This window comes from Pyrus communis, chromosome 1, assembly GCF_041283825.1.
Source record: "Pyrus communis isolate YQ-2024b chromosome 1, ASM4128382v1, whole genome shotgun sequence".
Classification (NCBI taxonomy): Eukaryota; Viridiplantae; Streptophyta; class Magnoliopsida; order Rosales; family Rosaceae; genus Pyrus; species Pyrus communis.
Window position 1 is genome coordinate 5,637,578 of NC_142565.1, and position 23,056 is coordinate 5,660,633.

Below are 23,056 nucleotides of genomic sequence, written 5' to 3' on the forward strand. Positions count from 1 at the left end.
AAGGAGCCTTTTGGCTCCCACTAACAAAAGGAGGAAGGAGCAGAGAAAGGAAGGAGCAGAAGGAGGATGGTAGCACTCTTCGTGTTGAGAAGCAGAGAGAGGAAGGAGCTACTACTATCGAAAGCTTTCTCAAATCTTTGAAGCTCTCTCGTCTCTAGTATCGACCCATCTCCTTCTCTATCATCTCTAAAGCTTTCTCTGAATTAGGGTTCGAATGAGGATTTACAAATTAGGGATTTACGATTTAGATCTTTTGATTGTTTCGATTTGGATTTGGATATGGATTTCTTGATTAATTTTCTGGGGATTTCTATATTAATTTTATGTGGATTTGGTTGATTTGGATTTCTGGATTTCCATGGTCAATTTCTGCTTTGCATGTTCAATTTCTTTTCTGTTTTGCATGCTCGATCTGCAGGTTTGAATTGAATTTATCAGCTTCTTCCATTAACAAGAAGCCAAAATTCTACCCTACTGCAATCCCGAAACCACACCGAAATCTTGAATTTATTTCGGGAATCTCAAAATTCGGTATTACCTAAGGATCGGTTTGGGATTCGAGATCCCATTTTCGGGACGGGATCCCATATCGAACCAACCCTAACCACATTTCACTTCTTCATGTCTGAGGTGATTTTCAAATGAGCCACGAGTTTTCAATTTTCTCACTTTGCTACCGGTTTTGAGATTGTAGCAATTTACGCCTTTAGTCTAATGAATTATTTGAATTTTCATTCAATTGATGACATGGTGAGTATTGAAACCCGTAAATGGGTTGATATGTAAGCCACATTTACACCCCATTATCTAAAAAACTCATCAATATAATGAATAAAATAGACATAAAAGGTGTAACACACTTTAAAATAGCAAACTTTTCATACTTGCTAAATTGCACAAAATGGAGCTATATGATGAATGAACAAAACAGATCCACATATACACACGACATATGTGATCATCAGACCTAATTGCATTAGAATTTGCCATCAGAATTCACACCAGAACTACAGCATTCATCACATTTGTTCGGGTTAGAAATTACAATCAACATTTCCGACATAGAATCACAGCAAAAAAAGCCACACATGTTAAGGTTTTTACGCTCTACTTCTTAACACCATCGGCATCTTTCTCTACAACTACTTTGATCTTCACATACCTGAGATCCACAGCAGTTGCAGGAAACACAGCCAGGTACACCAAAACAACAGAATTCATCACATTTTCATGTTAGAGATTACAAACAACATTGGCAACATACATTCACAGGAAAAAAAGGCCACGCCCTTGAAGACATTATGCACTAGTACTTAATACCATCGACATCTTTCTCTACAACTACATCGATCTTCTCGTACCTAAACTCCGCAGGCTTTGGAGAAAACTCAGCAGGGAACTCCGTGTGCCTACTGATGATAATAGCCCACAAAAACAGCATCACAAATGCCACCAATGCCCCACACCCAGTCACGAAGATCATCCCGGCAAGAACTGTCAATGGGCAAACCCCCCGCTTCTGCACGCTCAAACTCTCACCATGTCCATCCAAATACCCCCTCGGATTCACCGGCAGAGAATGCATCGACTTGGGAACATTTCTAAGCCTAAAATTCCATGAATACACACTGCTAATCTGTGACGAATTTCCATGCGAATTCGAGGAGCTAATACCTACATACACATCCTCACCTCTCCACATTCCCGACATATCTATCCCATATGCCGTAATCGGAGCATAAGGCCTCGATTCGTCCATTTTGCCTAGCCTAATCTCCAATCGTTTCGAACTAGCATCGTAATCGATCCAACATTTCAACTTTTCTCCACTATTAAGCACCAAATTCAATTTAGAAACATTACCAACAGCTAGAGATACAAAGCTACCAACATCTACCCCTATGTGATTAGCATTCAAATCATTCATATCTCCATTCATGTCAGTATCAAATTCAACACCCAGAAATCGATCGTCACCTTTAATCCCAAACGGGCCCTTACCCGATAATCTGGACCCCAAATCTCCGGGAGCAAAGACGAGCAAAAGCCCGTCGCCGCCGTCGGGCGTCATCGAGAATGCGAACTCGGTTGAAAACGACGTCGGGTTGCTGAGATTCCCATCAAGAAATTTAAAGGGTTTTCTGCGGAGGAGAAGACCGGAGCTTGAGACCGACGGCCGCGTAAGGTTGACATAGGATCCACCGCCTGCTAGCGCGGCGTCACCGAGGAGGGCAATTTCGGAATCGAAGTTGGGATTGCTGCTGTTGTTTAGAGGTTCGGGCCCGGAAGAAGAAGTGGGTTCTGCAATTAGGGTTAGGGTTAGGAAATAGAAGGAGGAGAGGAGGAAAATGAAGGGGAAATTGCAGCGGGAAATGGTGAAGTTCGCCATTGTTGTTTGCAGAAACCCGAGGCGTCCTCGTGCACTTCCCGAATCAGAGCGATTCAACGATTTTCTATTTATCCGATCCGAAAAACGGATTTTTCTATTTTTTTGGTAAAGCAGTTTTGCATTTTTCTGTCCAAAAAACCCGCAACATATATAGGCTTAACGACGTCGTGTTGCCTTCACACCGACACCCTGATTTAGAAAGCAGTTGACGACATGAGTCAAGAGTCGAAACCCTGGTCTTTGTTTGGTCAACTTTTTGGTGATAAAATTTTGAACCAACTACATTTCACATTTTTAACGTTTTTTTTTGTCAAACGATAAATTTTATTAGATTAACAATTGATAGAGTTCAAACTCACACCGTAATGCAATAGTTCAATATTTTTCTACTACTGTGGTAAAAGACCGCTTGCACACTCTCAATATTTAAAGTCATCTTGTAACCAGGGATTTGGCGAGATGACGATAGTGGAGCTTAGAGGTTTTTTATTTTTTTATTTTTTTTTGGATAATGGAGGGTTTGGAGGTAGGAAGGGACGGGAGAGAGTTTTCTCTTCCGTTTTCTATTTTAATATTTTTATATCATTTAATTTTGTTTTTATGAGATTTCTTTACTTGTTTTAGAAAATATTTAATTTGTTTAATATGGGCTTTTGAATCATTTTGTTGAGGGCTACATCTGTCTTTAAAAACTTTACAAAATTTTTGGTGTCCAGATACGGCCTATTTATTAAAAAGAAAAAAGCCCAAACAACCTAAACAGAAACAAATCTAAAGGCCCATTTAACATATAAATATCCAAATCCAGTCCTTTCCATCCGCAGCAAAATATGAATTGTATTTGCAATCCAAGGGCATCTGCCATAAGAATTGACAATTAGTCAACAACACAAAGAATCGTTTCAATAAATGGTGGATTAAGCTGTTGGTTTAGGACGCGAGCAATATTGTAAGAGCTTTCGGACGCGAGCAATTAGCATATGAGTTTGCAACGTGCTCATAGATTAGGAGGGCCATATATTTTTTTTGTGATCTATGGTTTGTCTGGAAGTTCTTTTAAAATGACTGAAATCATTTTTGGTAAAAATATTTTTGAGTACCAAAAACACTTGAAGTGTTTCATTTTTTAAGGAAGCACTTACATTTTTATTAAGGATTGGTTCCAAAAACATTTTCAATTATTTAAAAAAAAAAAAATTTCGAAACGAGCCTATAGATTCCTAAGTTATTTTATAATATCCCATTGTAGCAATGCAAATACTAAATCAGTGAGGAATAGCTCGCTATTGGGATAAATTTTACTGTCTAATGTTGTTTATTGGTCATATTTATTTGGACTTACAAATATGACATTCTCGTTGCATGAAAGTCTTTCTCTATTTCAAGAAATTTGTAACTCATGTGACTCAACACATTCGAGTTCTTGTGTTCAGGTCTCTCACAAACTACCCCCAAATCATCTTGAATCCCTTAAGCACTTGTTCATTTTCTGCCCTAGCTTCTCATGCAATTTGAATTCCTCCCCTCTGTTCTCTCTGCTTGATACTGTACAGAGCTCTTCGTATTATTCTGATACGGTAGCAGGAACGCACTATGCCTGCATGTCGAATACAAAATAATACTTCCATTCTTTTTCATATGGTAGCTTCGATAGATAGCAACGTAAGGGTAACGTGCAACTTTATGAACACTTCTCAATCAAATCCCCCAAGTAATCAAATCCTCCAGGTCCCGAATACATGACTGAAAAATCGAGTCTCACAAAGTGAAAATATTAAAACAAGTAATCGAGAAGAAATAGGAGTGGAGGGGTTTGAATTTGGAGGCAAGTCAAGGGTTTTGGGGTCCCTTTGGTAGTTGCCAGAGCAAAGCAGCATCCAAATCCTTCGGACGGATTGAACAGGCAAGTCAAGGGTTTTGGGGTCCCTTTGGTAGTTGCCACAGCAAAAGCAGCATCCAAATACTTCTGATGGATTGAAAAAATTTCAAGTGTGTGGGTTTTGTTTTGGCCGTTTGTGTGTCCTTGATAAAGCTTTGTGTAGTGCAGGAGGGAGACAATTGGGGTGCATATCTCACAATTCAAGATAATTTGCACACACACGACACTCACGCACACACACAGAGGACACTGGTGCCCCCATACAAATTCTTCTTCTCCCACTTTGGACCCCATCTGCCATTTGAATTAGACCATTCGTTTAGTGGTAAAAGATTTAGATTTAGATGATGATGGTGATGATTACTATTAATTACTACCATGATGAACAATGATGATAGTTAGACCACGCAACATTTTCTACTCGAGAATTCTCCAAACTTTGCATAGGTTTAGGAAGCTTCTGAAATCAAGAATTCGTTTAGGGTTTCTTCATATTGTTGACAAATTCAAAGTGAAAGCTAATCATCTAATTACTTAATAGTGCAAGCCATCCTCCACAATACTACACAATAGCGCTCTCTTTCACATGCACGTTATACTGCATAAGTAACTGTGTATTCTACAAATCTACATATTTATTTTAAAAAGAAAGTAAAACATACACAAACAGACTTCAAGGATAGTTGATGCGTGCTCGAGTCCAACCCACATTATAGCTCTCACCCACCCCTTTCCCATTCCCCTCCCCACACCCCAATTTTGGTGGCCGAAACCGTACCTAAATGTATATAATCAACGTATACAAGACCATTTTCAATATACAATTTTGTGATTTAAGTCTATCTATTAATTTAATAACAAGGAAAATAATTAAGGTGGTGCAAGGTTGGGAGTCATCAGTCTTGCGACAAAATAAATCAAGTACACCAAAGCATGCTAGAATTTTCGTACGTTTCGTATGAGTTTTACAAATCGATCCTTTATTTCAAAATGAGAGAAATGGATAAAAGAACTTTTATTTAATTAGGTCTCATCTCATCACATGTATATGATGTCTTTGCCTTTGCCTTTGGTGCACTCAATGCGAGGCCCAAAAGTGGGGGAAAAAGAAAGTCGTTAAGCTTATAAAATCATTCCTCCACTACATTGGATTCTAATTAAAGTCCTTAAAAGCCTGAGATTTGGAGTTCTTGACTTTGGTCCACTGTAGTTCATGTGGCCATGTTAGTCTGTTCTGGTAGGTTCAAGTTCAACTGGATCTCCCTAGTTTCGGGTGGTGGCAATTGTAGAAAATAATTCATGCTAATAAACCATGTGATTTCTACTTTCTTGCAATTTGTCAATTTGATCGTCAAAGTAAAATTACCTTTACAAAAAGGTGAAGTCAAAGTGTTGGAAGGTAATGATCTAAAGTTTCAGAGATTAGGGTAAATTGTAACGCAAGACTTCACCTTGAGAGCTTCCACTTTTATGCTAATCATGATTCATGAACTGGAAAATCAAAACTTACTACCAGTTTCTTAATCTAGAAACTTTTATTTTTTACTTTTTCATGTTTCACTGCAAAAGAAAATCGATTACAATTTGTTTACCATAATGTTTTTAAGGAAATTTCGACAGGATGAAGGAAATTTGATTAAAAATGTATTCACCGTAGATATGTAATGTAGTAGTATACTACAAATTACTAAGATTAATCAGTTTTAACCTATCTTTGTTATAATGTAAATAAGATTTTTTTTACAAGCAATGGAGCTAGGTTCCATTAACCCAAATCAAATCTAAGAGGTGCCAAATGGGTACGTATTCTCCATTGACCAATTTTCTTATCTAAAGAGATTCATTCATCAACAAATAAGATAAAACCCCTTATGACTACCACACACAAAAACTGGATGCACGTGCTATAATATGTCACAAAAGATATAAACGTGACAAATCATGCTCTGAATGCACACATAAGCCATCACTAAAGCAACTAGGCCACATCGCACCACCGCTAGAACAACGAGGCCATAACACTCGCCGAAGCGACATAACACAAAACATTAAACAAAACTAACTAATTCGAAAAGGGAACCACTAATAAACTTGACTCCACGACACCAACACCGCTTCTAGAGATATGTATAGCCTTCACCACAAGAGCCGCCACAGGTTTGGTCATGTAAGGCGGCTAGGCTGCCTGAGGAGGGCAAAATCACCCTGGAGAACGAGTCATGGGGGGTGGATCTAACCCGCCACAACCACAAATCTTACCCATACCCGCGGGTCTAGCCCAAAAGAGCAAAGCCAGAACTCAGGAAGAGCTTCATCAAAGGAAGGGCGAGCTGCTTGAAAATTTGTGGGAGAGGGGATGGTGAGGGGGAGGAAGAGGCGCGAGGTAAGGGAAAAGTAGGGGGACAAAGACGAGGCGGGGGGAAAGGAGGCATGGCACGAAGGTAGGGGAAGCGGTGGGAGAGTGGGGGCACGGTGTCTGGGAGGGGACAAAATAAACGATCAGCATGACTCGAATTAGGGGGCAAATGGTTGCCGCCGACCGCAAGCCGGAGCAAGAGGCAGGTAGCTGTAGGTCTTCGGATCTAGGGTTTTTGGAAGGAGGGAGTTAGAGAGAGTTGGGGAGTGAGACATCTGGTTTAAATAAAAAAAAAATTAAATAAGATTAATAAACATCAATGACACCTGTAAACAACGTGAGTAAACATAACAATTGATTGTTTTCCAGAGTTCATTTCTGGGTTTTAGCGTCGAACTTTATCCCCAGAAAATCAGATCCAACATGTTCATATGGGATTTCGGGTTTGGTTAACTTATAGCTTTCCCTAATATTCTATATACAACACAACAAATAATTACATAATTTAGCAAGATATATAGGAAGCTATATATGCAGAAAAGTATCCTCAAATTTTAATTGAAGAAACAACAGAGATTAATATATACAAACCAAAATCTTTGCCCAAGTTAATTTCATGAATAATTGGTATAGAGGGGAGTTCATAATTAAGGGTCAAATAGATTTTCGACATGATGAAAAGACATATATATATATATATATGGTAGAATCATAAGTATAGAATGCAAAACCCTAATCGAAATGCATAATTTGTCTCATTAACTATGACGATGTGCATCTTTTTTTCCAGTCAATGAAAATATTCAGATGTTGGCTGCTGAAAACATAGATTTTCGAAGCTCGATCTGACAAAAAAAGAGAGAGAGAAGAAGGTAAGACATATATATGAAAAAGTTTGAATTACCTGAACAAGAAACCGTCGAGTTTGGCCGAATACCTTGAACGTGTGAGAAGTCGTTGATGCAAGATATAAAGAAATAAGTTTGAAGCTTCCAAAGGAGAAATCCAAAGGGATAGCATGATCCAAACCAAACGGTGGAAATAAATAGTTAGCTGGGATCAATGCGATCCCTTTGGATGCCTCCTCTAGAAGCAATTAATATATGAAACCAACCCAGCACTTCGCTTCCTTCTCAAAACTCTCTGTGTAAGAGGAAAATGGTATTTGAGGGAGCCTCCAATATAAAAGAGGGAGTGAGCGTTATAACTTCTTTATCTTCGATGTTACCATTCATATATTTTTATTCTTTTTGGATAATACTTGCATTCCCTTCTTTAGGGGTGAATTTATTCTTCTACTTTTACCATATAAATTTCATAATCAGAATTGTTCAGTATCTTAATCTTCATTTGAATATCATACTCACAAAAAATCAAAAAATCATTTAAAACGGAGATCGTTTAGTCCTCTAAATGTATCAAGTAAATGGACAGTTCATCATTAATATTTTACTCAGTACTTATACTGTTGATTTATTTGATACAATTTGAATGACTAAACAATATCCGAGTCGAATGAGTTTTTGTAGAAAAATCTTCAGATGAAAATTAAGACATTGAACAGTTTCGATTATAAAATTTTTACGATGAAAACACGTTATTTACAAGTGGTCAAAGAATGAGTTTATCTCTCAAAGAGGAGAATGCAAGTTTTATTCATTTTTTTATTTATCAAAATAATCATAATGAAGACATTTTCTATGACAATTGATAGGGTTAATGAGCTAAATAGTTAAGATCATGGTCTAATTGTATTTTTCACTACTTATAACTAAAAAGGCTTAGCTTCGGCTCTTGAATGGTGAGTTCTACACCAACTTGTTATCACTGACTTGAGGTTTATCTCAAATACCTTCCCTATCTTATCACATATAAAAGTTTAATTTCAAGGATATTTTTATTTGTAGACCCCATTCTCAAACAAACTAGACACATGGAAAAGGTTTATAGGTTGTGCGTCCACATTAGAAGTCCCCCAACAAGTTGGTACAATCGAATTAATTTATGGTTTAATTTCTCATATATTCTCCTCATCTAAATCAAGGTCTGTGGTCCAACCATGTTCCCCCTCACACACCTACTCTTTTTCTATGCTTTCACAGAGTATTGCACATTCTCATTTTTTTTTAAAATTTAATTATGGTATCTAAATATATATTCATATATCAGTCAATGATAAGACCCTATAATGGATTTTGAAATTCCACCAGGATCTGGATTCATGTGGTGATGATACGTGAATCGTGTCCGTTTATTGTACATCGTGCGGTCAGTTTTTGTCAGGTATTGTTTGTATTTAATTTTAAATAAAAATATATAAAATGATTTCTGACCGCATGATGTACGATGAATGGACATGATTCATGAATCCCATGGATCCTCACAAAGAGGATCCGGATTCTTTGAAATTAAAATGTATTAGCTAGTGGGATCCACAAGGTGTGTGATTTAGTCAATCAAGGCACCGGTCTTCCTCAAAGACGAGATATTTTTTCAGCGTGTCGGAACATGATCTGTTATACTAAGTGTCATAATATAAGTAGTTGAATACTTAAAAAACATTTCAATCACTTGTATTATGACACTTAGAGCATTGAGTTGTGTTAATTTTTAGCTAGTACATGGAAAAATTTCTCCTCAATGTAATGTAATTCAGTAAAATCATTTAAAATATGTGGTGTAGTTGATTGATTCAGATTAGAATTTAAAACACGTCGAGAATTTGATTCCTCTAATATTACAAAAAGAAAAGTTAAAATTAAATTTTAGTGGAAAACTTCAAATTATCTAATAACAAAGTTAAAGTGATGGTCCTCACTCTTTGACAATTATAGTTGAAATGTTGGAAACCCTAGTGTTAGTCCAATGAAGTTCTTCCGTTTAGTAAGCATAAAAGGAACATTTACCAAACCACCAAAAAAGAAACGAGATAATAGAAGACACAAACGATGATTTATTCAATTTTGTTATCTTTTATTTAGACACCAAAGTGCGAGGACCATCACTACGAAGGCCTATAAATGGTGCACATGGATAGGCACACAAAAAAAAAGAAAAAAAAAAAGGTGTCAATCTTACTAACAATATTGATTAATTTCTTAGCCGTCCACTCACCATAATATATACATAGATACTTACCTGAGCCCAATTTTAAAAGTGACTCTGTTCCACTGTTCATGGAGCGGGATCAATGCCTCGTCTGGTGACCATGTATTGCCTACATAACACTCCTTTATTATGGAACTAAAACTAACATAAACAATGAACTATAGACAATCAATATCTAGTCAATAATTCGTTGCTATACGAGCAAAGCAACAGTCTATGATATTTGACCGTGTAAACTCTAGAGCAGGATTCCTGCTCAGAAGCTGGTTCTGTACATATTTTACAACTTATATTTGATAAGAAAATGAAGTAGGTCTAGTGAATTTTACATATTATGTTACCCCATAAAATGAACTTCCAATCTTTGTGTATTGCTAAATTAATATAGCCACCTACCACATGAATTTTTTTGCAAGATTGATTTATGGATGGGGTCCTCTAACCACTATTGATCTTTGTAACATGACTATGCATTATATATATTGTCTATAAGTGTGTAAGTGAAATTTTACCTTTTTCCTCAATTCGGCAGCAACCTTTTCAAAACTTCTCACTTGTTAATTAGTTGTAAGTTCCTAACGAAAAAGAAAGAAAAACATGCTCCATAGTAACAGTTACTTGTCATCCTCCATAAATGGTGACTGTCGTGCAATACATGAAAGGGCAAAACAACATATCTAGTGCTTGGCTGAAAAGCTAATCCTGCTTCTACAGTAGTCATCTCGGCCGTTCAAAATGCGGGGGCCGCTTCAAGATTGCACAGTTGACCACTCCAGATCATGATGGCATGGATGGTGCTAGATCTTGTCCACACTAGTGAAGCACTGAAGCATATAGATGGACCACAGCCACAGAGCAGGTTTGTCGATGGTGCTATACAGTGGCTCCACGGTCCACCATGCATATATATATTTTACCTTCCCACGCATAATGTGAAAATGGGGTAATTTGTGATTGGCTTATACTGTCTGATGTGATTTGAAAATAGGGTTTTGGCTCACATCCAAGGACATATGTCCCTTGTTTGCAGGACACAAGAATTATTTACTCTCAGGCCTTGTAACCCATCTGCTGGATCACCACAGGAACTTGAATGCACCTGCTAATTGGCTATTGCTGCTGCCAATTATATTTCAGATCTTCATCTCTCCCATGCATGAGATATACTATTCACCCACCTAGGGCCAACAGATTCCACTCACACACCCTTTTCTTTTATTGAATTCATAACGTGGAATTTTGGGTTAGAAATATATATAATCTGAAAAATGTTGTTTGCATGCTCTTATTTATTTTTGTCTTTTGAGTTTTATGATTTATTCAATTTAGATGTCAAGAATAAATAAAAGTGTCTAGCAATAGAAAAAAATTTGTGAAAATAACTTCCTTATAATATAATCTACTCGTGTAAGTTTGAATCTAAGATCATGTGGTCATGACTAATTCCGAATTTTTGTTTTGTTAATTTCATGGAAAATATATATATATACAACAAATTTAAAACTTCTGGCACAACAAAAGTTATAAGATAAAGTGATCACAAACAATTACCCTTTTGAATACCAGAAGCTTAAGCGAATTCTCATTTTGTGAATAATAAATATGTAAGATGATTGAGTTACTATCATAAAAGTTGTTTAAATAGTTGAAGAAGAAAAAATAGAAAACTTCATTCTAGTCTTTAAGAAAATCACTTTTAAACTATAACCTTGTGTAAGGATTTGGATCCTCTCTTGAGCTAATGGAGAGGATCCTCCTGACCCATCATCGTGGGCCGTTGGATTTTTATACAACGGCTACAAACAGGGGGCTCTATTTAAAATTATAATAATTGTAGCCGTTGGTCCGTGATGATGGATCAGGAAGATCCTTTCCATTAGCTCAGGAGAGGATCCAAATCCCTTGTGTAAGATAGAAACCTAATTTTTGTCCCTGGACTAAATGTGTCAGTATACATTTAATCACTTCATACAATTATATTTTGTTGTTTTATTTCTCTTTTTCTTCCTTGTTTAATGTATTAAGTACATTTAATCCTAATTTTTATTTCATTCATCATTGTAAATATCACGGTAAACTACTTTTTATATAATATATTTTGATACGGTTTGTGTTCTTCATTTAGGAATTTTAATTTATTTAATATATTTTGGTATATCCATTTCGATACAGACATATTAGGTACATTAATTTAATATAATACATTTCATTAACTATCTACGTTTTGGTACATACATTTCCGTGCAAACATTTTGTAGATTATATTTATTATAATATATTTTGGTACACTTATGTATTTACATATTTTTCATACGTGTGAATATTTTTATTAAATGATTCTCTAATTGGAGGAAATTAAACAAAATTAACGAATTAAAATGAGAGTTTTATATAGAGAGACAAAAACTTTTACCATATTTCAATGAACTACACTGATTTTTAAACATGTCAAGGAGAGACAAAATCTAAAAACAACTAAAGCCTAACCTAAAAATATTGAAACAATATATTAAAATACCAATCATACCCCTAAAGCTTTAGGGTTGTTAATAAAATCCAACCTTCACAACTCCAACAAAATTAACATGTGCCAAAAGCTCAATCCATCATCGACTATTTATGCAGAATCAGTTTTGAAATTATATATAAAATCAGTTTGTATCATTTATTAGTAGAATCAATTCAACTCATCCTCAACCATTTTTGCAGAATCAGTTCAACGCTTATTCGATGATTTTTGCAAAATCAGTTTAACGCGTCATCGACCATTTTTGTATAATCAGTTGAACCCGTCCTTGACATCTTTTACAAAATCAGTTCAACTCGTCATCAACTATTTTTGCAGAATCAGTGTAACCATTCCTCAACCATATTTGCAGAATCAGTTCAAACTGTCTTAGACGATTTTTCCAGAATCCGATCAACCCATCCTCGATCATTTTTGCATAATCATTTCAACATTTCAACCTGTCTTCAACAATTATTGTAGAATCAGTTCTACCCGTCATCGATCAGTTTTGCAGAATCCATTCAATTCATTTTCGACCATTTTTGCATAATCAATTCAACCCATAAATGTAAATATTTTGTTTTCATCACCGTAAATGTAAAGAAGAGAATTGTTGGCAAGACTTGCCACTAAAGTGAGTCATACATGAATCACTGGACACCTGTTTCACAACTTAAAACATTTAATTGCAATGCGAGGCCATTTTAAGAAAAGTAAAATAAAAATATGAAAAATTGTAAAACTATCCATTTTGGCCTAATTGTTTTCACCTCCACAACCCTTCACCATCTTTAAACAAAATTGCAACACAGTCTCCACCTTCAACCAAAGTAGTTCTTGTTCCACCACCACCACCAAACTAACCCCTTTTTTTTTCTTTCAATTTTTGTTTCTTAATTTTCTTTCTTTGTATAATTTACAGTTTAATTTTATAAACCAATTAAGAGATTGCAATTAAAACACCGTGCCTTGCTGCACATTTCGAACTTGGTTTTGATGTCTCCCTGCACATTTGAAACCTAAAGGTGGTGATAAGTAGTGAGTTGAAACAGAACCTCTTATATGAACCTAGTGTGGAAGTTTAGATAGAAAGAGAAAATGGCTTGGCTGGGTAAGGACTAAGGAGATATGGGAGTTGCCGGTGGCGGATTGGGGTAGGTGGAAGTTTTATTGACGATTTGTTGGCGACGGAGCGAAGTGGGGTAGGTGGGTGGAAGTCTTATTGACGGTTTGTTTACTTCAAAAGTCATGTAAAATTATAATTCGATAACATAACACAGGAAAATGTATGGTCTTGAAATGAAGAATGTATGCAGAGATGGGATGACCAAATGGCCAAGCGAGGGACCTTCAACTGCAGACTAGTTTTCATATCCTCCAACTGCTAAAGGGTAATTTTTAGTATAATCAATTTGTATCAAGGGTATTTTTGTAACTTAAACTCCAGAGAAAATAAAGGCAATGATGTCATCTGTCACATGTATTAACTTTTGTCTCTCCTTGAAATGCTTAAAAAGTGTTGTCTCAATATAAAATTAATTATTAAAAGTATACTTTATATGTAATTTTTTTAATTAAAATATGTATATTAATAAATTTAAATATTTAATACAAAGACATTAAATAAAATACACATCAGCTATTAAAAAAAATGATTAAAGTACACATCAAATGACTAAAATCAATATGTAATCTAACACTAGGTTTTATTTAAATTCCAATATTTTTCAAGGATTAAAGTTAAAAAAAAAAAAAAAAAAACCCCTATTAAAGTTTGAAAAGGTATCATCAGCCAAAATAGAACGAAAGAGGATCTCAGAGACCTCCAATCACATCCGTTCATCATACATCATGAGGTCAGATTTTGTCAGGTATTGTTTATATTCAATTTTAAATAAAAAAAATCTACTGCACGAAGTACGATGAACGAATATGATTGGAGATCATTTAAAATCATCTCTTGAGAGGTCCTACGCTGACTACCGTCTTGGCCCTCATCTACAATTCTTCAATTGTTGGACGTGGAGGGTTTGGACCACATCTATTGACACCATTATAAATACACAAGATGATGAGAAAGCTACTGTTCCATCCGTCAAATTGTACTAATGCTTATGGACAATAAGAAAACATCGATCAAAATATATGTGGTGTGGGTATAGAGAAGCTAGGGTTTCCTTCTCAAAATAGAAGGTGCGTGATGATGATTTCTTAATCTTTTTGTTTTTTTTTTATATTTTTATTAAGTAATATTCTAAGTTACAGTAAACATATGGAAAGCAAAATTTAACTTCGGGTGCAAGAGAATGGAGGTACATTGTCTTAATAATCAACTGATATAACATACATATGCATGTCTTACTTTTCTAAAGTATTACTAATCATCGGGGGCCTAAAGTCAATTATTAGTTATCTTAGCGGTAAAAATAGATTTTCTTGTATTAGATTTATACAGCAAGAAGAATTGGCACTGCATGGCAGCATGGGGCAAAAGTTGGTGGGAACAATCCATCTAGCATTTTCAAATTTCAACAATATATAATTTAATGCGCAGTGTCAATTGCTATTACCTAAATCGTGCAAACACGACATGATCGAAGGAATGGCAGACCCAGAAAAAGTTGTTTTCAAATGGTGTTCATCTGATGGCTGGCCCGTGGGAGATACCATATGTATATGTGTGTGTAAAGCTAGCTAGGGTTCTGCAGAACTGTAGGGCATTTGAATTTCAAATTACAGAAGTATTTTCTTTGTCATGCTAACTAGCCTGGTAGACCGATGCAAGGACGTTTCTAATATCACGGCACTGAAATGTGTAAACTTATCGACACTAGCTAGCTAGTGTTTATACATTCCTGATGTAAAACGTACGTACACACCCTGTTGGTTTCTCACTGGCGCTAGAGCTAGGGTTAGCACGGACATGGATGTTATGTCACGTAGATTCAATTAGGAGGGTCTTCAAACATAAAGGACAAATCAATTAGTGGTTAGGACCCCTTCCTGTGTCACACCCCTCACTACCCTGACCCATTGTTTGGCATCAAACTCAATGGCGCTTTCAATCTGGCTTCTGTGAGAAGTGGGACACCGACACTAAGGAATTAGGGTTTTGGACCCTCAAATGCAAACGATAGTATAAGAACTAGGAATTAGGGTTTCGGATCATTAAAGAAAATTACAGAATAGAAAATACATGCAAGTGTGTTAAAATGTGTGTGAAAAATCATGTGTATTCCCCCTAATCCTATGCTATATTTGATCCGCATTCTTAAGCCATAATGTATTTCAACGATTCAACTGTTTATCTTTTAGGTATTTCCTCAAAACTCATCTCTATAAAAAATCACCTAAATTATATGACAATTTAATTAAATGGTATTCATTTTAGTGTTTCTTTGTAAAACTGTATACACGTATTTTCTTCACTACAAATAAATGTCTTAGTTTTTTATTTGTCTAATTCTTTGCAAATATGATTCATAAATGATGAATTAAAATATAGACGACTCGGATTCTTAATAAAAGTTACGAAACAAGAACTACAAAAAAATTTGTCAAAATATGTGTCTGTGCGAGCACAACATATATTTATACATAAGGGTTTTCGTCATTACTTATTGGGTAACCCTTGCTTATTATAATTTCTTTTTGTGGGGACGTGAGTTATATGTTTAACTTTGTGGGTAATATCTAGCTAGCTGTCACATTGGATCCTTTTGGTCATCTCATTGTGTTTTGCATGTCCTGGTTTCTGCAATTCGTTCTACTTAATTAAAATTTTGAACCTGTATAATTCTACGGGTGTTTGGTGTATATATAGAGTCCTTATCTGCAGGTAGCAGGTGATCAATACTTTGCAGCAAAATATTTTGTCGTCCGTTTTTGCTTTGGTAGGTAGGTGTGTGTGTCTGCATATGTCATGTATGAATTTGACCTCTTGACGTAAAACAAGGTTATAATGCGTGAAATGAATTAATTTAATGAGAACGATCTTTGTGAGGAACCCTAATGTTAACTTATACTGCATCCCTTATTGTATTTATGCTTAAGAAATAATACATCTCAATCTAGTGGGTTTTATCATTAAGTACCTCATTTATATATAGTCCTTTACCCAACCATCCTTCACCAGTTAGCTTTGTCTAATCCAAAGGGCTTCGAAAAAATACATCGTTGTAAAATTCAATGATACTAGGAGTATCGTAATTTTACTTCAGGTTGATTATCATAACTCTAATGATTTTCCCACCTCCTTTTTAAATTTATCTCCTCCTGCCCTAAAAGTCAAGGGTGTACATACGTGAGGAGAAAAATAATGCATAAAAATAACTTTCCAAAAAGTAAACAGCGTTATGAGAGTTGAATCCCGCATCAAGGGTTACTCCTCATATTGTCAATTAATTAATTTTTTTTAACAAACGATATTATCTACACTAAGGGGGAGAGGTGGGCTTAGTCTCGTAATTGGCTAGCAATATTGTGTTTCAAATTCGCATTTGGCGAGAATTGAACCTAAGACCTCTCACTTACAAGTGAAGAGGAATATCATCATACCATAGTACTAAATGTCATAGTCAATTGATTTTATGGTGTAACCTGAACTTCTCAATGGTATTGTCTAACATGTGAAGCCCAACGGCCACACACGCCCCACATCACTCAATTTGTATTGTTAACTTGTTAGACCGGAAGATTCGCTATACATGAGGAGGCATGTTGAGAGTTGAATCTCATTCTTACATCAGGGAAAATAATGAACTTTACACGTGTTTATAAGTAATTAAGGTTACTCCTTCTATTGCCCTATGGTAAACCCCAACTTCTTCAATTAATGCCAGGAACAGTAAATATTAATCACATCAAAGACAGCGATCCATGGAGCATGAGAAGTTCCAGCTGCTGCCCTAAAAATCGCCGTCAGGATGCGTTTGCGGGGCATCTGTGTCTGCCTAGGAAAGGCCATCGATTGACTATTTTGGTCATTCGGTTGGTTGGAAAAAACATGCACTTCTTGATTTGGCATTCGTCATCATCTTGCTTCTCCATTGAATATTGATGCTGCTGCTTACACTCACTTACCCTAAAGTGAACGGAACTGCTTTGCCTTTTGATCATCTTCTCTCTAGCTTTGAGAAAATAAAGCAAGTTTTTTAGTGTGAAATCCATGTCATGGCCGAAAGGTAGGGGCCATGTGATGTGAAGAGTGGTCTAAGATGCGATGGAATAGATGCTGCTCCTTTGATTTTTCATTGGTGCCTAATTAAAGATCGAACACATGATCAAATTCACATAGGATAAAAGGGAATATAAAAAGTTGCCTGGAACACGTGAAAGACCCAAGTCTAATTAAGAACTTCCACTAGCTACTAAATTAGGGATTAATATATGTCCAAAGAGTAGAAAATAGACACAATTACATATGGGTTTTCACCTGGTGGAATGGATTTGATTAATTGTTGTTAAGTGACTAGATTATATTAGGTTTAATGGGGTTGATGATGAGTCATGTTCAGATTTATCTGTTTATATTCATGTTATGTTCGTGTCGTGCAAAGCGATATAAAAACTTTAGATGGTTGTGTTTGTGTTTGTGGTCACAACTTGTGGCGATAGCTTTGTTGTGGTCTTGTTGTATAGCAATGATTTTGATGTGTGTTTGTTGCATCTATTGTCATTATGACAGATTTGTACTAGTGCATTTGTTTTGTGTGGTAGCCGCTTCAAGTTTAATTCTTTTTTATGTTTGTGCAAATTTACCTCTAGATCAAGGATTTGGTCACTAAAATTTATGTACCCATGTTGGCATCGTTTGTAACTATTTGTCCATCAATAGAATTATGTTCTCTTTTTTTATATAAAAAAAAGAAGTCGTAACGTGCTGAGAGTCTAGTTCACAGGTCGGACTAGTGGGATTAACCACCTTAATTTTGTTTAAGAATTAGTTATCCTATAAGAATGTAAATCATAGGATAATGATAGTATTAGGCTAGCCTTCATCCAATTCCTCTAATTTACCTTACCAAAGAAAGATCATGCATTAATTTACGAATAGCAAGTAAGATGGAGTAAAATAGCCCATACACGTTATGGGCCTGATGCACCTCCAAAAATTTGTCGGACAATATGGGCTTGACGCATCCCCCAATTTGAGGCCATTGAATTGAAGAATGGACCGATTGTGTCCTTTTTTTTGGTTCAACAAGAAACTTCTGAAACTTGTGGACATTGTGTCCAAACACAACGGTTTTCACAAGAAAACATAAGAAAGTCATTAAACATACTTTTTCTTTATAACCAAAATGGTCCCTAAAATAGGTATACTCTTCATTGGTCCTGATAGTAAAAATTGATAGAAGTGGTCCTTGTGTTTGCCCACTGTAAATCATTTTGGTTATTCCGTAAAATATTATCTTTAAATTGTCACGTGAAAGACTACATGACCATCTTTTTAAGGGTATATTTGTCCAACCAATCCCTCCACTTAACGAGTATATTGACAGATTTTTCATAGAATAACCAAAATAATTTATAGGGGACAAAATTAGGGATCACTTCTATAGATTTTCATTATCAATGTCCAAAATGAGAAATTATATCAATAAGAGACTATTTTATCTAAAAAAAACCTTAAAAAAAAAGACATAAGAAACATATGGAAATTGTTTGTTAAGAATGAAGAGGAGAGCCTTAAAAAATGAGGAAAATTAAGAGGAGAAACGTTGACTATACAATATATTCTAGCAAAAGGATCAGAACCAGAATTTTCAAAGTATATTGTTGTCCAATATATAAATAGATTAATTAATGGTTATCTGACTTGAATTGTTCTCCTAAATTGTTCTTGACTGGTAAAAAACGCCAGACGATTATATTGATTCATATACAGTAGCTTAATCCTAAATCGAATCCTTAAGCTTTTGTTTAGAAATTTACAGTGAACATCCACTCAATTTAAAATAATGTGCATTCTCTACAACTTACGTCAAAGTACCATAACTGGATCATCATCAAACAAATGAATTTCAATCACAAATGTCACTAAACCTACGTGGAAATACTCTAATCTCATATATTACACATTGTTTACATTTATCAACACATCAAATAAATATTCAAACCCCGCTTGCAGCTCAAGTAATTAAGAAGACTCACCAGTATTGTGATGTTGTGTTAAATTTCTCCCCTCTCACAATCATCGACCATGATATCACAAACTTTTCTGGTGACTGTGTCGTTGAGATGGGGGTATAGCCACGGCGTTTGTACTTCCCTCAGCAACTAACATCTTATTGCTACTCAATCTTCTAACATAATCTTTCTTCTTTGATGCCACCGGCCTCCTTGCATTACTCGAGCTCTCTTTCACAGTTGGAACCGCGTACCAAAAAATAGACGTACACAATATGGCAAACGACCGCCCAAACAAAGTCAACAGCACCAAAATAAAGATCACAACGACCGGCAAATAATAATATGGCTTTCTCCACTCATCCAACTTCATTTTCCAACTTGAAAATCTCCCCTTCTTGCTCTCTTGATCAGATTCCGATCTCGGTTGCTTCTGCTTCATGTCTTTCTTGTCGATGTGGGATTGGTCAATATTTTCAAAGGCTTCTGAATTAGGGTTTGCATGCTTCTCTTCACGATCACTAGTTGTCTTTGTTTTGTCTTCCTTTTTGTCTTTCAGTTTGATCACGATTGGAACCGCAGCACTTGTATCAGTCTCATCCTTGAACACGAACCGCACAAAAGATTTGTCTTTCGGGTCCATTTGCGCATAAATCTTCTGCCTTTTCTCTTCTAGGTCAGCTACAAGTGCAGAAAACTTGTCAAGGCCCCGGTCCGAATAGGGGTTTTTGCTGTCCTTGTTGTGTCTTCTGTAAATCAGGCCAACGCTTCTCGATCTTGATGATTTTCTTGGAGATGGAGGCGAAGTTGAAATCATGTGCTCATCATCTTCTTCTACTTGGTGACTAAAACTGGCACAGCTGAAAGGGCTGAACATGTTGTGGTAATTTTCAGGATTTTTTTTCTCTCTCTTTCGTTTAAATTTTATTGGTTTTCTTTCTTTATCTGAGCTGATGATTTGGTTGTGATTGTGAAAGAGGAAGAAGAGAGGGCCAGATATATGTATTATTGAAGGGCCTGCTGAGAGAGGCTGATCCAAACAAGCCTAGTCAAATTAGAGGTTTGAAAAGACAAAATTCCATAGAAGCTTCCGATCACCAAATTTATTTAAATATGGTGACTCTTGACTTCTTGGGGAGGAGGCAAAATTATGGATATATATGCGTGTAGAAAGAATGGTTGTATTGAGGCCAAAAGACAAGGAAAAAATGGACATGGAACGAAATTAACTCGTTAACTTAAGCACATCTACTCCTTAATACGCCTAATGCATGGACAAATTAAAAGGCTTGAAGAAGTCCAACGTTAATGTCAATATTGAACCTGGGCATCTACGCGCACATTTTTCAGAATCTTAAACTTGTAATAAGTACAATATTTTCTAGAAGGGGCACCATAATTAAGTTTTATGCATTGACAGGTGCTGAGTTTTTGTCACGAAAAGTCTCGGTGCTATTAGTAGTGAAACTGCACGTGTAAATTTTGGTGATTATTTTGTCTAAGTTCTCAACGTGAGATTTTAAGTACATTCTCCAACAAGTTACGTTGAGGTATTGTGTAAGAAACATTCAACACATTGATCAAGTCAAACTGTCTATATTACTCTTTATCATTTCAACGCCTTTTGTTTTGTGATAACAATTGTCGATTTGAGCAAAAAATTTCCTTCAACAATGTAAAAAAACGAATGTCACTAAACATACACGGTTGACTATTCATCTAAGGTTACACATAGAGGCTTCGCGGGGTTTTATTGCATTTATTTGAACGAGTATAATTAGGCCATCTCCAACTGAAGGCTGGCTAGATGACTCGTTTTAGCCATTTGATCCTCCAATAAATTAATTTTTTTAATGAACAGTGCATGACCATATTTCTTACCATCTCCAACCGAGGGGCCAGAGGGTCATAGGCAGAACATAGCCATGTGAAAAAAAAAAACCATCCCCAACCGAGGGCCAAACATAATTTATTATTTTAATTGAACTACTATGGTTACTTAAATTAAATTACCTCAATAATTTTATGTTATGGATTGTCAATAATTTTCATTTTGTTAAATGTTTTTAAAAATGTTGTTTAATTTTTTTTATGTTGTTTAATGTTGTTCAATGTTACTTAATGTTGTTTAATGACTTAGGAAGTTATAGGAAAAAAAATAGAATTTTTAAAAACTGTAAAAAAAGGAAAAAGAAAAATCAAATATGACATCATCATGTATCCTGGCCTGGGGCTGGTTGGCTGATTGCTTTGGGCCGGCCGGTTGGTTCTTTGGCCCTTGGCCCATAAGCCATTTGGCTTGGCCCTCGGTTGAAGACGATTTTCGGATTATTTTTAGCCTTCTGAACTCTTCGGTTAGAAATGACCTTAGCAACATTGTAAACAGCGATCCTAATCGTATCATTTACTCTGTGTCACTGTCTAAGAACACAATTAAGGACCTCAAAAATCAAAATAAAACATGCTTATCTCAACACGCTTCAGATATTGTAGTTTTCCTCACTTTCTTCTGTGTAGGGCAGCAATATATATTGTAAATTGAAGTTGTGCACGCTTACTTCAAACTTACAAGAACCTGAACAAGAATTAAAAACGTTTATTGTTTGAAAGTCTTAATACATCTAGAAGCAATCACATCACAATAATTCAAGCAAATTGTGTGGGTTCACAAATCGAGAGACTGACTGATTGAGTTGCTAAAATATTTTAAAGGGACATGGATCCTCTCCTGATCCATGCATCATAATTCTAGGAATCCACTAATATGGATAATTAAAATTTAATTCAACGGTTAAAATTATTATAATTTTTAACTGTGAGTCTTGTTTATAACCATTTGATTAAATTTTAATGGTCTGAATTAATGAATCCCTAGGATTAATATGCATAGATCCGGAGATGATCCATGTCCATTTTAAAGGGCCTTAATCTCTCCAACTCATTTTCAAAGAATAGAGTAATAGAAACGTGGACCGGTTGTAATGCCTACAACCCTAATTTGCATTGTTAACGATCCGAATTGTTTATATTTTAAGTTTTAAGTTATAAATTATTCATACAAAAATCGATTCAATCAGAAACTATGTAGACATTTATTTGAAATAATTTAAACATATGATTGTTAGCGAGGAGGGCTAGTGTCAGAGTGAAAATCAAACACCTTTGTGACCCTCTTCACTTTGATTTGGGATTGGATTATGGGGTTGTTGAAATAGAGAATTCTGGGTTTTAATTTTTGAGGTTTGTGTTTTGTGATTGGAGGAAAGTTGTGGAATTTGGGAGCTTTGATCGATTGAAATGGAGGATCAATGAGACCATCAAGAGAGAGATAGAGAGGGAGTTGGACAAGAAGAGAGAGAGGGCGAGAGTTCTAGAAAAGAAAAGAAATGTGCTATCCACATACTTCATTTTACTTTTCACACACCTCTTGATAATTTATGTCTGTTGATCTTCTTCAATTCATCCGATCCGATGATCGAAAATTAAAAAAGTGTGTGAGAAGTAAAATAAGGTGTGTAGATATCACATCCTAAAGAAAAAACATAATAAAAAACAAGAAAAAGAAACAAAGAGAATTAATTGTTATTGTTTTTATTATTTTGATACTGTACAAACCATTTAATTAAACCAGTTCAACTTAACTTCCGAAATGAGTTCAGTTCGATAATTTAGTGCAATAAACGT

At 35.6% G+C, this 23,056-nt stretch overlaps 2 protein-coding genes and 1 long non-coding RNA gene across 3 annotated transcripts; all 3 read right to left on the reverse strand.

The window, feature by feature from the left end:
* Positions 1-915: 915 nt before the first annotated feature.
* LOC137720680 (lectin-like protein LEC) lies at positions 916-2,511 on the reverse strand. The gene has a single exon (XM_068459776.2). The coding sequence runs from the start codon at positions 2,387-2,389 to the stop codon at positions 1,307-1,309; it is 1,083 nt and encodes a 360-aa protein (XP_068315877.1). The 5' UTR covers positions 2,390-2,511; the 3' UTR covers positions 916-1,306.
* Positions 2,512-6,089: 3,578 nt separating this feature from the next.
* On the reverse strand, positions 6,090-7,807 carry LOC148699036 (uncharacterized). Its single transcript, XR_015962725.1, has 2 exons — positions 7,529-7,807; positions 6,090-6,899 (listed from the first exon to the last, which is right to left on the reverse strand). It is a non-coding gene; the product is annotated as an uncharacterized LOC148699036 (long non-coding RNA).
* Positions 7,808-19,159: 11,352 nt separating this feature from the next.
* Positions 19,160-20,379, reverse strand: LOC148699037 (uncharacterized). The gene has a single exon (XM_088694387.1). It carries the CDS (start codon positions 20,247-20,249, stop codon positions 19,452-19,454), a length of 798 nt encoding a protein of 265 aa, XP_088550513.1. The 5' UTR covers positions 20,250-20,379; the 3' UTR covers positions 19,160-19,451.
* Between the last annotated feature and the right edge of the window lie 2,677 nt (positions 20,380-23,056).